General features: G+C 35.8%; 1 protein-coding gene across 2 annotated transcripts; it reads left to right on the forward strand.

Moving 5' to 3' along the window:
- The first annotated feature begins 1,332 nt into the window (after window positions 1–1,332).
- Window positions 1,333–13,335, forward strand: LOC144564943 (uncharacterized). 2 transcript variants are annotated; one of them, XM_078314531.1, is made up of 16 exons: window positions 1,333–1,631; window positions 1,811–2,117; window positions 2,743–2,968; window positions 3,476–3,724; window positions 4,019–4,137; window positions 4,714–4,809; window positions 4,897–4,984; window positions 5,294–5,586; window positions 6,234–6,418; window positions 6,888–7,087; window positions 8,592–8,951; window positions 9,655–9,756; window positions 10,147–10,444; window positions 10,757–10,905; window positions 11,426–11,686; window positions 12,935–13,335. In XM_078314531.1, the coding sequence occupies exons 2-16, from the start codon at window positions 1,825–1,827 to the stop codon at window positions 13,130–13,132; spliced, it is 3,117 nt and encodes a 1,038-aa protein (XP_078170657.1). In that variant the 5' UTR covers window positions 1,333–1,631; window positions 1,811–1,824; the 3' UTR covers window positions 13,133–13,335. The 2 variants fall into 2 exon arrangements, with proteins under 2 accessions (XP_078170657.1, XP_078170656.1); XM_078314530.1 differs by having other exon boundaries at window positions 1,335–1,631; window positions 11,426–11,710.
- The last annotated feature ends 2,458 nt before the right edge of the window (window positions 13,336–15,793 follow it).

The following is a 15,793-nucleotide window of genomic DNA, read 5'->3' on the forward strand; positions in this document are numbered from 1 at the left end:
ATGAATACTATAAATTCGTAGGTATGAATACTATACGTTTTGCCGGTGAATAAAATCGCATTAACTCTGCTCATTGGCGGTAGTTACCATGTACGTGTCAGTTAGTGGTCTCCCGTTGTACATTTTCTTTGTCTTTTAGCGCGGATGACAGATAGAGAACTGAATGAGAGATACTGTTAGTCGTTCCCTAATATCAAATATGTGAAAGGGTGTACCGAATCCTTGATTATCTCTAGGGGGTACTTAACACATAAGTGTACCGAACTTAATTTATGATTTTTGTAAAAAGAGGTCCAATCAATCTCTTTTGTTATGTTTTTGTGCCAAATTGGATACAACATTGTAAAATACGAATAGTAACTGCTGTAAATATTGTCAGATTACTTAAACTTTAATTTTTTCAAGAGAAAGACATACATATATATTCTTCTTTGGCGTTTAATTTTTTGTGGTACATGTATGGTTCATATTCTGCCGATTTTTTCATTAATAAAAAATAAAAATATCGCAAAAGGAGATTGTTTTGTTGGAAAATCAAAATTTAGGAAAAACGGAATGGTTTATCCCGTCCAAACACTATAGTTGGACGGAATAAACCATTCCGTCCCGTTAATCTCGATTCTAATTAACGATCTAACTAAAAAAAAAAAAAAATCTTCGACAGGACCATCCCGAGCACTTTAGCATTTTTTTTTCACATTTTCTTATATGAAATCAAACCCAAAAAAAAAAATGCTACAGTGCTAGACATCCCGTCCAGGATCTTTTTTCCTGCTTAGCGAGATTAGTAGAGCACTAATTTAGACGGAAAATAACCAATCTCCTTTTTCCTATATTTCAATTTTTCAGCAAAATTATTCCCTTGCACAATATTTTTTTTTATATTTCGATTAATAAAAAAATGGGTCACATTCTGTCGTCCTTTATTAAATCGTAGTACAGTGTATTTTTTTAATTTGAATGCTTCAGACTTTATTTATTACTTGAATTTAAATATCTATAAAATATTATGTTTACTAAGGATGTATTTGAATGAAGATTTGAATTAGTAAAAATAGTGAACTAACTCAAATTTGAAATAGTGAGTTAATAAAATAGCATACTAATTCATAAAAGACAAACAAAGAATAGTTCATTTTTACTAACTCAAATACATCTAAATCTAAATGTAAAATAGATAGTAGCTAACCCGTAACCTAAAAGAGTACTTTATTAGTTCAAATAAAATGTTATAAAATATGTGGAATATTCCGAACTTTGTACGCTCCTTAAACGTGCCAAATCGAAACTTGGGCGTTAATGCCTAGTTAACAGACCATAAACTTTCACGCTACCGAGACTCTCCGTCTCTTTCTCTCTTTCTCTCTTTCTCTCTTCTCCGATCATCAATCTATCCATCACATATTCACATCCCCTTTGCATTGCGGCTTCGATAAATCAAATCTGAAGGACTACTCAGTCACAAACAAACTACAAGCAAGGAAGAAGAATCTCTTCCGATTCAAGCCAAAACGCAGCTGGTCGGTTTGAGAAATCGCGCAATAGTTGAAGCCTACGCTGCCGATAGATCTTCCAAATCATGGTAGCAACTGTGGACTATTGCTTGCTACGGTAGAAGCTCCTAATTTTAAGTAAGTACTTCATAGAATGATAGAAACGTGTGTGTGTGTGTGTCTGATTAGTACCAAAAGAGTTCCTATGTTGCTGGTTATCAGGTCTTATCTAAGTTCAAAATTTTGAGGCAAAAGGCATCATAGTCTGTTTAAGGTTCATTTTCACCTGCTAAGCTTTAATCTTTGCTCATCTTTAGGTTTTCAACAACAGATGAGCAGCGAAACACACTCAATTGGGCCTCTATTAAATATGGACCGAGTACGGACCATCCTAACCCACCCCTACCCTTACCAGTTAGAGCACTCGAAACATGCCATAATTGCTGTTATATGTGGGTGGCTCTTCTTTATATCGTCTGACAATTTGCACACTATTATTCAGAAGTTGGACAAGAATTTTAAATGGTGGTCAATGTATATATGCTTGTTTGGTTTTTTCTATTTTTTTTCTTCACCTTTTATGAGGCAGCCGATCAAACCGAGCTACTCGAATTTTAGCCGCTGGTAACTTTTCTCTCCTTGGTTTTCATTTTTCTTAATCTCCTTTTGTTGGGTTTGGTACATCTTATTCAGTACAGACTACAGGTGCAAAATTGAAATTTAGCCAACATATAAAATTAGATTTCAATTAAACCCTATTAAAGATGTAATACCCAATAACAGCCGAACAGAATAAACTCAATGTTCACCACTAACCATTACCTCTCTACTTCATTAGGCTGGTACTTAAGATAGCATTATAATGAGAAACCTAAGAAATAGGAGTTCATGCAAGATGCAGCCATCAAGCTGTATAATTATTGGCCTGGTATGGTATTGGGTTCGGGGCCTGACCGGTATAATATGTCAATATGTACAATCCATACTGACTGGTAGTGTAAAGCTTGTAAGGTATTGGGGATTCATTTTTGGAATCGAAACCATCCAGGCTGTGCACGTCACCTGCACCCACGCACCAAAGAGAAGAAATAGATAGAAAGAACCCATAAACACAAACCTAGGCATAGCCACACAACAAGTTTATGTATACACCACAGCCCCCTTCTACCAGGTGCAAGACACCATAACACAGGGCCAAACACATTTTTATTACTTCATTTATTCATTTACTTACTCACTTTACAATTAGGTACATTGCATGGATTTTCACAGCAGCCTTGTACCATTTACCAAGTTTACAATCAATGGGTCTGGACTTACGCATGAATGTCTCTCTGTTTCTCATCATTTTCACTTCCTCAGTTGTCTTCCTGGCGGTGTTTCATGTGGTTTATCTGGGCCTCTGGTACCTCGGTCTTGTTTCCCGGGTTGATAAGAAGCGGCCTGAGATTCTTACCATCGTTCAAAATTGCACGGTACTGTATTTATAAAAAAAATGCCATTAAAGTATTCTGTATTTCTCATTTTGGTCCATAGATTCTTAAAAGTCATCAATTGGTCTCACCACACAGGAACTCAAATCCTGCAATGAAATCAAATCAACAGTTTGTTGATGCCAGACTGGTTAATATTTAGGCACAGTTCTCCCTTCATGGCCGGTTAAACTGGGATTAGTTGCCCAACTGAGGGAGCTACCATACTGGTCTGCTGGTCTGCTACCTCTCTCTCTCTCTCTCTCTCTCTCCTTCTCTCTGCCTGCATGTCTGTTTGTTTGTTTGCAGGCGCACACCTTGATTCATTTTGTATACAGTTCAGTGATATTGATAACTTGAGACCAATTGCTGTTAACACTGACATTGAACTGTGTTAAATTAACTTGAATTGCTATGGTTATCGCGGTAGTTACATTACGCAAGGCTTATCGCGGTAGTTACATTACGCAAGGAGTGACCTATTAATAATTTTTTTTCCTTGCTCTTTAGGTGATAAGCATAGCATGCTGTGTCTTCTACAGTCACTGTGGCAACCGGGCAATAGTAAAAGAAAAACCACTTGACCAAAGAACTGCACACTGGCTCTTCTCTCTTTGGAAAAGGAATGAAAGGAACACCTGGATTTCTAAACTTCTTAGAATGCATGAATTCAAGGATCAAGTCTGTTCTTATTGGTTTGCACCTGTGGGGTCTGCCTCGGACTACCCCATTTATTCAAAGTGGGTCGTTTATGGAGAGGTAAAGTGAACCACTATTTTTTTTTTTATATTTAGTTTGTGGTTAGGAAATTGCATTTATGCTAGAAAACTCTGAAGTCATAAATGCACCTTCCCACCACATGAACACATGCATGTAATGCTTAAAGTCTTAAATCCACAAAAAGAGGTATTGCAAATCTCATCGTGGGTTTTGATACTTGTTTCTTATAAATAAGCTCAAGAAAGACCTAAGTTGGTTAACATACCAGTAAATTGTAGGATGTGAACATGTTTGTTTTTCCCTTGAATCCTTTATTTTGTTTTTTTTATCCAGTTGGCATGCACTGGTGGGTCTTGTGGAACTCAGTCTGAAGAAATATCTCCTGTTTTCACTCTGTGGGCGACACTTGTGGGCCTTTGTGTTGCTCATTATGTTGTTGAGCGATCAGCTGGGTATCTCCATCTTTTCTTTTTCTTTTTATAACTCATAGAATAGTAACTTTGTTGACTTCTTGATAGGCCATCAGGTTATTGGGTTGAGTTATATATTTTTGTTCTAACTTGTGACCTTGGATGAAGGGTTTGAAATTTTATCTGGCACAATAGAACTTTGTCCCATCTAGCAAATTTTGAGCTGTTACTTGCTGGTAGACAGGCCTGAGAAGACTAGTTTGGAACCTTTTTCCTGGTGTGTAATGGAACCTCTGTCTATAATAACTTAGGTCAGCCTAATTTATTAAATCACAATTTAAGCATCAGATATTAGCCTCAGTTTGCCCTTTGGTTGTGCAATCTACTACCAATAAGCCAAGGAAAAGGGAAAACCTAAACTAACAGATGGGAGTCAATTTTGGTCAAAGTAGTGCTGCTACAATAGAAAACTGGTTAGAACATCATGGTGCATGATGTAGGGACTTTTTAGTTTGTGGACTCAACATCCACACCTCATGTAAATTAATGAATGATCTCAGCTCTTTTTTCTCTACAAATAGATTCAAATCACTTATATTTGAACTACAAATTTTTTAGGTGGGCCCTTACACATCCTAAGACAATGCCAGAGCATGAGAAGTCGAAGAAGCAATTGAAACCTGATTTTCAGGATATGGTTCCTTGGTATTCTGGGTAGGATACAGACGAGTAATATTTTTTTTTCTATTTATTTTGTTATGCAAGATATTATCTTTATGCCCATTATATTTTCTTTTGTAGAACTTCTACTGATTTGTTCAAGACAGTTTTTGATCTGATGGTTTCTGTGACTCTCTTCGTTGGTCGGTTTGACATGCGCATGATGCAAGTTTGTTCTCTCTCTCTCTCTGCCTTTATTTGGTATTAGTATCAGTACGAACTACGTTTAATGAGTAGGTTGAGTTATAACTAAAGGGGGGAAAAAGAAAAAAAAAATCCAATTATGAAAACTAAAAATATAAACAAATAAAGCACAATGCTGCAGCAGTAGATCAATCATTGGAGCTATACTTAAGAGGATAACATGGGCCTACAGAGGCTCCAGATTGTAACTCTAAACCCAACAAATTACCAATAAGTGTCCAGATATTAGACTCACAATCAGCTTTTTCTTTCTTCTTAATACTTTTTGCACCAGGCTGCTATGAACAAAGTACCGGAAGAATCGAAAGGTGGTAATCTCTTATATGAACAATTTCAAGAAAAAGATGAGCTTTGGTTTGATTTCATTGCTGACACTGGAGACGGTGGTAACTCCACTTACGCAATTGCCCGCTTACTTGCACAACCTTCTCTTAGGGTTAAGGTTAAGGTCGAAGATCCATGGGCTTCTCCCCGAACAAGATCTTCTACGGGAAGTGCTGCTAACCCTACTCATGCCGCAAAAAAGCTGCCACGTGGTGACTTGCTTCTTATTGGAGGGGATCTTGCGTAAGTATCGAGGAATGCTATGCATGGTTCAGTACCATTGCGATTAGATATGATACCAGTTTAACCAATGTTAAACTGATTTTTTTTTCTTCTTATTTATGGGTTTATCTTGTGCTGAAATGCACAATTGAGGTTTTTTCATAAAAATCAAGGATAATGACACTTGTTTGTAGACATAAGAGTTAGTTATGCTAAATTTAATTTTAGGGCAAATGATCTAGTTGCTTAAATTGTAAGATGCTATTAGGATGATTTCCAGGAGGTCATGGGTTAAAGCGCTCACAGGCACTAAATGCAGATGTGGTACTTGAGGATTCTCTGTTAATAAAAAAAAAAGTTCAGTCGTACTGCTTATTGGATGAATCAGAGCGGACTTGCACTTTAAATTTCACAATGGAGGCCCAATGGCACTTTTATTAGGAATAGTTTGAAAATACATGAAAGAGTTCAAGTGGGGAACCATGACTGTGGTATGTACCAATACCAAAAAATATTGGGTAGCAGTATTAGTTTAACTTTTGGTGGATGGAACATTGTTAATAGAATGTATCGATACCTAATTTACCGGTTATGGCTTGAGTGCATATTAGCAAAATCAAGACCAGGATTAGTTACTAAAAGCTAAAAGGATTATGAAATTGCTACAGGTACCCAAATCCATCTGCATTTACATATGAGAATAGGTTTTTCAGACCGTTTGAGGATGCACTTCAGCCTCCTTCATGGTACAAACCTGAACACATTGCAATTGACAAACCAGAGCTTCCGTTGGGTGTCTCTGAACTGAAGCGTTATCGCGGGCCCCAGTGCTTCCTCATACCTGGAAATCATGGTTTTTCTCTCTTCCACCTCTCTCAAACCTACGATACGAAGATCTAAACATTTAGCTCTTTCTGGTACAAGTGCAAACTTGGGTAGTATTTGATTCCCCATCACCAACATAGCCCGAAAAAATGTACCTTCAATTTTACTTCAATTAAGTCTCAATTAGTCCTACATCCCAACAGGAACTAGAAAGGAGAAAACATTCTGGGAATTATACCATCTTTCTATTGCAGTACTTGACCATAGTGTGCTTGGTTAAAATGTACTCCAACTTTACAAACCGTGTTGTGTTAATTACAGCTATGGACCAATACATTTTTGTCTCTGTACAGTATTGTGCCAACATTGTGTGGTTTTGGTTGTAATTTAATGTCAATGAAATATCAATTAGTTCAGCATTCGGATAGCTAATATAAAAGGAAATACAATTAGTCAAAGAACAAATAGTAATGCAGATTTATAATTTGATGTGACAGATTGGTTTGATGGGTTAAATACATTTATGAGGTACATATGCCACAAGAGCTGGTTGGGAGGCTGGTTCATGCCTCAGAAAAAGAGCTATTTTGCACTCAAACTTCCCAAAGGATGGTGGGTTTTTGGACTTGACCAAGCGCTTCATGGTGACATTGATGTGTACCAGTTCCAGTTCTTTGCCGAGCTCTGCCGGAACAAGGTACATTATTTGAAACTGGTTTGAATCCTGATCAAAATTATCATATCATGCTTTTAATTAATGTCGCACTCTTTTACTGGCACTGGTATGTCTAATTATGTTTTACACCTTGGGCCTTCCTTTACTATTGAGCAAGGGTAGTGGTTGGCATGTGCCACACCCTGCCAAGAGCAAATCTTCATTGATATAGCCTTTGGGAGAGTGATACTAGTCCAGATGCAATGTCTGCTGTCAAATTTCCTAGATAAGATTGAATTTGGTCTGCTTTTTTTGAACTTTGGGATTTTCTTAAAGACTTCCTTTTTATGGTTCTAGCTTAGGAGATGGGATTTAATGCCAATGGTCATTGGTGTCAAACTGTGCTAACTTTTTTATTTGTGGTTAAATTATCAAACTTAAATTCTTAGATGTGCTTATATCATCTCAATTACATGCATATAAAATATTCTAGGATTTTGGCCTCATTACATTAGCTATCAAGAGAGGATAATAAACCCCCAAAATGTGGTTCGTTGATTTTGTTATCTTTTGTTGGCCCTAAAGTCGAAATGATGTAATCTTTTGAGTATGCTATTAATAATATATCCAATCAATTAGTTTTATTGTTTAAAAGTTAAAAATAGTTATTTGAGATTTAATTTCATTGGGCACTAAACTAAAACCTTTGGCATTTGATCCCTCCTAGCTTAAGAAGGGATCCAATACAAATTAAAAATATTTAAGTCTTATTGGAAATAGAATTATGATTGTGATTGGGTTCCATTTCTAGCCTACCCCAACTTGTTTGGGACTAAAGGCTTGGTTGTTATTGTTGCTGTTGTTGTTGGAAATAGAATTACATATTTCTCAGACTTCCTATTTGCTATTTAGATGATCCCAACTCTCCAAGTATTTAGATCTCTGACCCATACTTTTTCCTTCTTGAAAAGTTGTTGTATAACGTTAAATGACTGTTGAAAACTGAAGTAGACAATTCTACTCTTATGTCTGACAAATTGATATTTTTCCGTATTGTGAATTTTTTTCTTGACTGCACCCTTGCCATCGAGGGTTAACTGAGAACAATTTTTGTTAATATTATGCTACCAAAAGCTCACTTGAGGAGATCCAACCTTTGGTCTAGTGGCCAAAGACAATATATCCTCTGTGTGGGAGGTTGGATGTTCAAAACCGGATGCGGGTCCTTTATGGATATTTTTAAAGGTGGATGGCTTGCCTTCCATCTTTATCTTAAAAAATAGTTGGGTTGCTATGCACAAATCTATACCTCAAAGATGAAGGCTCAACCGCAGCTTTCCTGGAAAAAAGCTCACTTGAGGCTAAATTGCTAAGTTGAGGATATATCTCAGTTTCAACAATGTTGCACAGTTGAATGTTATTATATAGCCCTAGTGCATGCATGACCTGGTATTTTTACTATAGGAATAGGACTGTCCTTGTTCTCTTACTTTTCTCTTTTGTTCGGTTAATTTATTTGCACAATTTTGGAACATTTTTACAATAGGTTGGAACAAATGACTCGGTGATAATTATGACACATGAACCAAGCTGGCTTCTTGACTGGTACTGGGCCGATAGTACTGGACAGAACGTGACATACCTGATTCATGACTATTTGAAGGGCCGGTGCAAGTTGAGAATGGCTGGTGATTTGCACCACTACATGCGCCATTCGTGTGTGCAACAACCAAAGCAGTCTGACTCTGGCAGGCAGAGCCCGCCTGTATATGTTGAGCATTTGATGGTTAACGGGTGTGGGGGAGCATTCTTGCACCCAACTCATGTTTTTAAAGGATTTAAGAAGTTTTATGGGAGTTTTTATGAGTGCGAGGCGAGCTATCCTAGTTTTCATGATTCTAGCAGGGTACGGTGAACATTTATTTTTGTCGTTTTAAGTATCTGATATTATGCAAGTAGTGTTGATGGAATTAAACATTATTCTTAAATAATATCTCAATTGAATCTAGCGATCCAAGAAAAAAATGCAAATAAAAAAAAGGTCACCCTTTGAGTTAGGCTATTGTAAAAAATGTTTGTATTTCGGTCAAATACAAATTATTCCAATCTTGCCTTTTCATGTCTGAATGGTCAACCCACGAGGTCAGTGTGATTTACATATCAAATAGGATATCAAATTTTACTGTGTTTGGAATTTTTACCATTTTTTCGGGTTTTGAAAAACGCCCCCATTATAGTGAAGAAATACAACTATTTGCATATCATATAGGTCCATCTTTCAAAAATCTAAAAAAATAAAATAAAACTTGGTTTCCTACATGATTTTGATATGTAGATCATGTTGAGTGTTTTGGATCGATCGTTCGGACAAAAAGGGAAGATCTTTGAACCATTTGTACTTTCGCCGAAATACAATTTTTTTCACAATAGCTTATTTCTCATAGTTTTAAGTACTTGTAGCTGGTTACAATATTTGACCAAGATGAATAACTTCAGTACCATTGTGGTGGTTGTATATTCTGATACTTATTTTGCTGTTGTTCATAGATTTGTAAAATTCTTTTCTTTTCCTGTCTGATTTTCTGTTCTGCATGTTTTATGCTATGCAGATTGCACTTGGTAATATTCTGAAGTTTAGGAAGAAAAATTGGCAATTTGACTTCATTGGTGGCGCTATTTATTTCATTTTGGTCTTCTCCATGTTTCCCCAGGTATGTGTGTTTGGGGGGGTGAGTGGGAGTTCTTATATTCAGTTTTTGCATAGTATATCTAGATACTAGTTTTAAATGTCAGCATAACCTGAACCGGTGATACCAGGAGATATAGGTTAGTTATCAAGTTTATTTGACTAATTTTTAATGCTTAATGTTAAATTTCCCTAGGCATGAATACCTAACTAGAAAATAAAAATGTACATCTTCAAATTTGTGTGAATTCTTGTTTGGTTCTTTAGATCTGCCACTAAAGGCAACTTTGTTCATAATAGATAGTTAGTTCCCCCCACCTTAGCTCACAAATTCCACAAGTTAGGTATATCCTATTCCTTGCCAAGTTCCTTATAGAGAGATCATTAACATTGGCAAAACATTGAACTGTGACAGTGTGGCATCTTCAACATACTGCACGGAGATTCATGGTCAGGGCGCATGAAGAAATTCTTTGGAATAATGTGGGGAGCTGTATTGTATATCTTGGAGAGGTCTTATGTCTCACTTTTGGGAACAGTAGTGCTATTGGTATTCTCTTTCATGTTTGTACCAACCAAGCTGTCTCGAAGAAATCGCGTAGTGGTAGGGTTTCTCCATGCAGCCGCTCATCTCAGTTCAGCATTAATCTTGATGCTTGTGATGGAGCTCGGAATTGAGATTTGCATAAAGAATCGTCTCCTGGCTTCCTCAGGTATTGACATGTCCTTAGCTTGGGTTAGAATTAGATTCTTATCATGTCTTCTCAAAGGGTTTCGGTAGTAGCAGCCACTTCTAGAAAAAATGATTGAATTATAGGATTACTTTGCTAGCTGGTTCTGTGATATTGGTTTTCCAGTATAATATACAGAATCAGGAATTGGAACAAAAAAAATAAAATTAACAATTAAAATAAAAAATAAGGCACAAGTCAAATATACTGGTGTAGACTGTGTAGTATAACTTTCTCTCTGGGGAATATAGGTTCCTTTTATGTTAAGTTTCCATCCATCTCTCTCTCTCTCAGGTTATCATACTCTTTATGAGTGGTACCGATCAATGGAGAGCCAACACTTCCCAGATCCTACAGGGCTTCGAGCTCGCATAGAGCAGTGGACTTTTGGGCTATATCCAGCATGTATCAAGTACCTCATGTCGGCTTTTGACATACCAGAGGTAATATTTACTGCAGAAGACCATTTTTATATCCAATTGTTTGTATCAAGTACCTCATGTCAGCTTTTATCCAATTTTAGCCCTTACCTTTTTATCCTTCCTTTTGGAAGAGGGGGGGGGGGGCTTATTTCAGTTTGACTGAGTGAAATTGCACAATTTGAGGTCAGTTGAAGAAATAATATTTCATTACATTGTTTTGGGAGGTTTTTGTTTTGTTACTCTCATTACTTCATTGCAAATTATGCCTCCATATAAACCCATTTATGGTTTCTTCATCAACAGGATAATTGTGTTGCACGTCCAAAGGATATGTTGTATACCGAAGGTAGTTATAACCCATAAAAAAGACATAGCACGTACATCCACAGGATGGGAACTTTTTGTTATGTTTTGGTGGGTAATGAAATATCATTTCTGACAGACCAATCAAAGTCCAAACCATCCAACTAGTCACAGCATAAGGTGATAGGGCGATGCAGTTTTTGTATATTATTCCAGTACATGATCCCCTCTTGGACAGGTGATGGCAGTGACGAGGAGCAACATATGTAAGCGAGGACTTGACTCGCTTCCCCGTGGTGGTGCTATCATATACTATGCATCGGTTTTTATATACTTCTGGGTACTGTCTACCCCTGTCGTGTCCCTCATATTCGGCAGCTATCTCTACATCTGTATCAATTGGTTTGGAATTCACTTTGATGAGGCCTTCTCTTCACTTCGCATAGCCAATTACAAGGCCTTTACCAGGTTTCATATCACCAGGGAAGGTGACCTTGAGGTGTACACTCTTGCTGTTGATAGGGTAGCTATTCTCTCTCACACTCTCTCTCTTTTTTTTTTTTTTGGAAAACTTGGCAGTGGCTGCCAACCAGTCTCTCTCTGTTTTTTGTAAACAAGTTGGCAGCAACTGCCAAATTTAAATTAAAAGAAACTCAGTTTACAATATCATTACCAGACACTAAGGACAACTAGAAAGCAACTCATACTATCCAGAACCACACTGAACATAGAGAGATTAGGATCTGTAGAGCCTTTCAACAGTAGTGAAGATGACCTCAATAGGCGTATACACCTTCTGAAAATCCTTCGGTTCCTCTCTTTCCAGATCAGTTAGATCACTGTAATGAAGTGTATCTGCCAAGTGGCTCTCTCTCTCTCTCTCATGTATTTAGAAGAAGATTGCTTATGACTGCACAAAAAAATTCTGTACCTTTTTCTATGTTAGAAGTATCTGTAGCAAAATATAGTAAGTCAACAGAGGATGATGGTTTTTTGAGGAGGATTTGTGCTACCTGCAAACATCTCATTATAAGATACAATAATAAACTATAGATTTCATTGATCTTTGACTATATCCTTTATATCATATGACTAGAATATTCCATGTCCACCACATACAGGCCACAACATGGGTCAGGTTCATGAAGTTAGGTCAGCTAGCAGCTGGGTTAATTTTTGGTCGGGTCATCTTTTGAGTTGTATACTTCTTGCACTGTTCTAGTTAAAGAGTCATATCAGGTTGAGGCTCAGTCTTGTTTCTGGTTGATTCAAGTCTTTGGCAGCTCAATTTTTGGGTAATAATTGAGGTTTTGGGTAAATTCTGGCTTTTGTTAGAACAGTATTCAGTTTCTACAGCAATTGAAATTCTCTTTCTATGCAAGATCAGGATTTACTTCCATTGAGTTGGGTCCTGTTCTGTTCATCCACCTGTTTTCCAGTAAATTTAGTTTGAGCTGTTTCTCCTGACAAGAGAAGTTGAGGCCTCTAGGGTCTTATTCAAGATATTTCAGATCGAATTAGGGTTATTTAGGCTTGCTAGTTGACATATTAGGGTTATTGATGTTTGTGAGCAAATCATGCGCCCTTCTTCTGAAATCCTAAACTAAAAACTGGATACAAAGTCCAACGAAATTTCTTGTCTGGTTAACAAAGTTCGATTTGTAACATGGAAATATATTTCAGTTCTCATTCTTTTTCTTCCTCAATAATATGACAGCATTTCTGATTTCTCATTTTCAACGTTCAGGTTCCAAAAGAATGGAAATTGGATCCAGATTGGGAAGCTGAGCCAAGGGACCCACTCCAACCAACTCCAAGTTACAGCCGTAAGTCACCTAGCAAATGGAGGTCTGATTTTGGGGCTGACCCGGTCAACTCAATACGGGTCATTGACCAGTTTATTATTAAAAGAACACCCACAAACCCTAGCACAACTTCTCATTAGTTACATCAGATTGATTTCTATAAATTTTCCTCTTTATTTTTAGTGTGTACATATTCTTTTTCTCTTTTTCCTTTATTTCGATCTTCACAATTAGCAGTAAAAATGAAGGTCTTTTCAGTTTGTTACCTCACCTGGTTAACTCAGTGCCAATTGTTGACCTGCTCTTATTAAAAGATAAATGTAGAAGAAAAGTAAAATTTCACCAAGTCCATCTTTATTGTTCTGTTTGTTGTTTTGTTTTATGTATATATTGTGCAGATATAGTTAGTTTCTATAATTTGCTGTTACATTAAAGAGAGGGGTCCATCTTTAAAGCAATGGCGATGCATTATTTGGTTGGTCTCACAGTACAATACCTCAAGGAACCAAATGGAATTGTTAATTGACGCAAAACTGTTTCGGATGAATTGATTCATTAGCTTTTGTATTAATAGGAGTGGGGCACATAGTCATACAACTTGCGTTTAATTTGCGGATTATTTGCGTTTTATTCGTTTTTTTTATGTTTATGAACCGAATTCCGAGTAAAATGCAAAAAAAACGTATAATATGTTTTATTTGCAAATAAAACACAAGTCACGAATTATTCTTCAGAAAAATGCGAAAAAAAAATGAATTTTTTTTTGCTTCTTTATTGTACCGAGTCATTCTTAAATTATGTCCGAATCAAGAACTTTTAACCCCGTCTAACTGAATCCGAACTATTCGTTTGTCACTGTGGTGGGGCATGGATGTGAAAACAGAAATAAATCTACTGTTGTTCCAAGGAATAACAGGAATTCCCATCCTAACAGCTGATCTTTGTTGAGGTTTGCGGTTGAAATCTTCATTGAGATTCGTGCATGGAAAATTTAAACGGTTGGGATGGGAATAACAGGTTGGTGTTATTCTTTTGGAATAACAGCAGATTAAACACATAAGATAAAACACCAGAAAGGTAGTTTTCAGGGTTTTACGATGTTGTTGCAATTAAGCCGCCAGTTGTTGAAATTGGATACCTTCTCCGTCTTCCAAGTCATTTATGTTACTCACCAATTGCGACTTGCGAGTTGCGATGGGAGGCAGACGATACAAATTAAAATATATTTTAAGGAGAGCTAAGTTAATTAACTGAGATAAATAAGAAATTAAAAATTAAAATTAAATAATATTATTCGGATCGTGATATTATCGTTTTCTTTAAGCTTATTTTGTTTCTATCGTGTAAGACTTAGATAAAAAATATGAGATATCTCAGATGATATGCACTCGGGAACATGCGCATCATTTTCATTTTATAATTACTATTACTATTATTATTATTATTTTAAAACGTGAGGGTAAAAGATACAAGCATAAAGAAATATTAATAATAAATATATGTTTTTCAGTTTAGTTCTAAGTTTACAAATATTACGAATGATAATGAAATTTTGTATTTTTTAATGTTTCAACATTTTTTGTTAAAAACTTTATGGGACATGGATCTGTTCTATAAATATATTGAGGCAAAGCCCACAACATTACATCATCGTGATATATTGTAATTAAATTAGTGTAAATTTCACTGGAGGTTACTAAACTTTGTTCTTCGGCACAAACTGGTTATTCAAGTTTAATTTATTCCTTTATAGTCATTAAACTTTTTATTTATTCCAATCAAGTCATTCTGTAACTTTTTCGTCAAAATTATTAACGGAATATGTTCATTCCGTCCAAAATACTAACTGAATATGCTCATTCCGTCCAAAATATTAACTGATATGCTCATTTCGTCCAAAATACTAACAACAAAGTTATATTTTATTAAATTTTTGGATGGAAAAATTATAAGATAACTTGATTAGAACAAATTAAAAGTTCAGTGACTATAGTGGAACAAATTAAACTTGAGTGACCAATTCGTAACAACGGACAAAGTTTAGTGATCTTTGACGAAATTTACCCAATTAAATTATGACAAAGTTGTAATCTATAGAAGTTACAAGAGGAATCAGAATCACAATCCGGGGTTACTTATCTTAATTTTAAAATAAAAGATAGCTTTTATTAAATTAAATAAAAGAAGATGAGTAGTCACTGTCACACTCAGACCGTCCATCTTTGCATGCATTTTTAGAATACTAGTAATCAACCTTAGCCCACATTAATTAAAATTTATAAACATTATATATATAGTTAGGTGATAACGGGTATTTGTAAATTCATACCCGTAATCACAAATGTTGCACTTCTTTATTCTTTAATCAGATCTGATCCGAAACCCATTTTTCATACCCACAATCAGGGGCAGATTCAGAATTTATGTCAAGATAGGGCACTAATCAGGTTCAAACCCATTAACTTATCGGGTACACAATTAATTGCAACTCAATTCTTCTTTAACTATGTTTATTAAAAATATGTTATAATCATGAAATTGATTGACACCGTATTGAAATATTTTTTCTATGCTAATTAAAAATTCACTTGGCAAAGTTTAAAGTGGAATTGTTCTTAGCAAATTAACAAATTGAAGTTAAAACTTAGACAAAAATTTAACCTAAATATTTGTATTGAATAATAAAATATTCAAAAAGTTCCGTCAGCCCATTTCCTAGAATTTTAATGATAGGTTTCACCATCAGACATTTATTGTTCTCTTCTTCTCTCTTATTATATTTACGAAATAGAGCATCACAG

The sequence above is a fragment of the Carex rostrata genome, chromosome 14 (genome assembly GCF_964058835.1).
Source record: "Carex rostrata chromosome 14, lpCarRost1.2, whole genome shotgun sequence".
In the NCBI taxonomy this organism is placed as follows: domain Eukaryota; kingdom Viridiplantae; phylum Streptophyta; class Magnoliopsida; order Poales; family Cyperaceae; genus Carex; species Carex rostrata.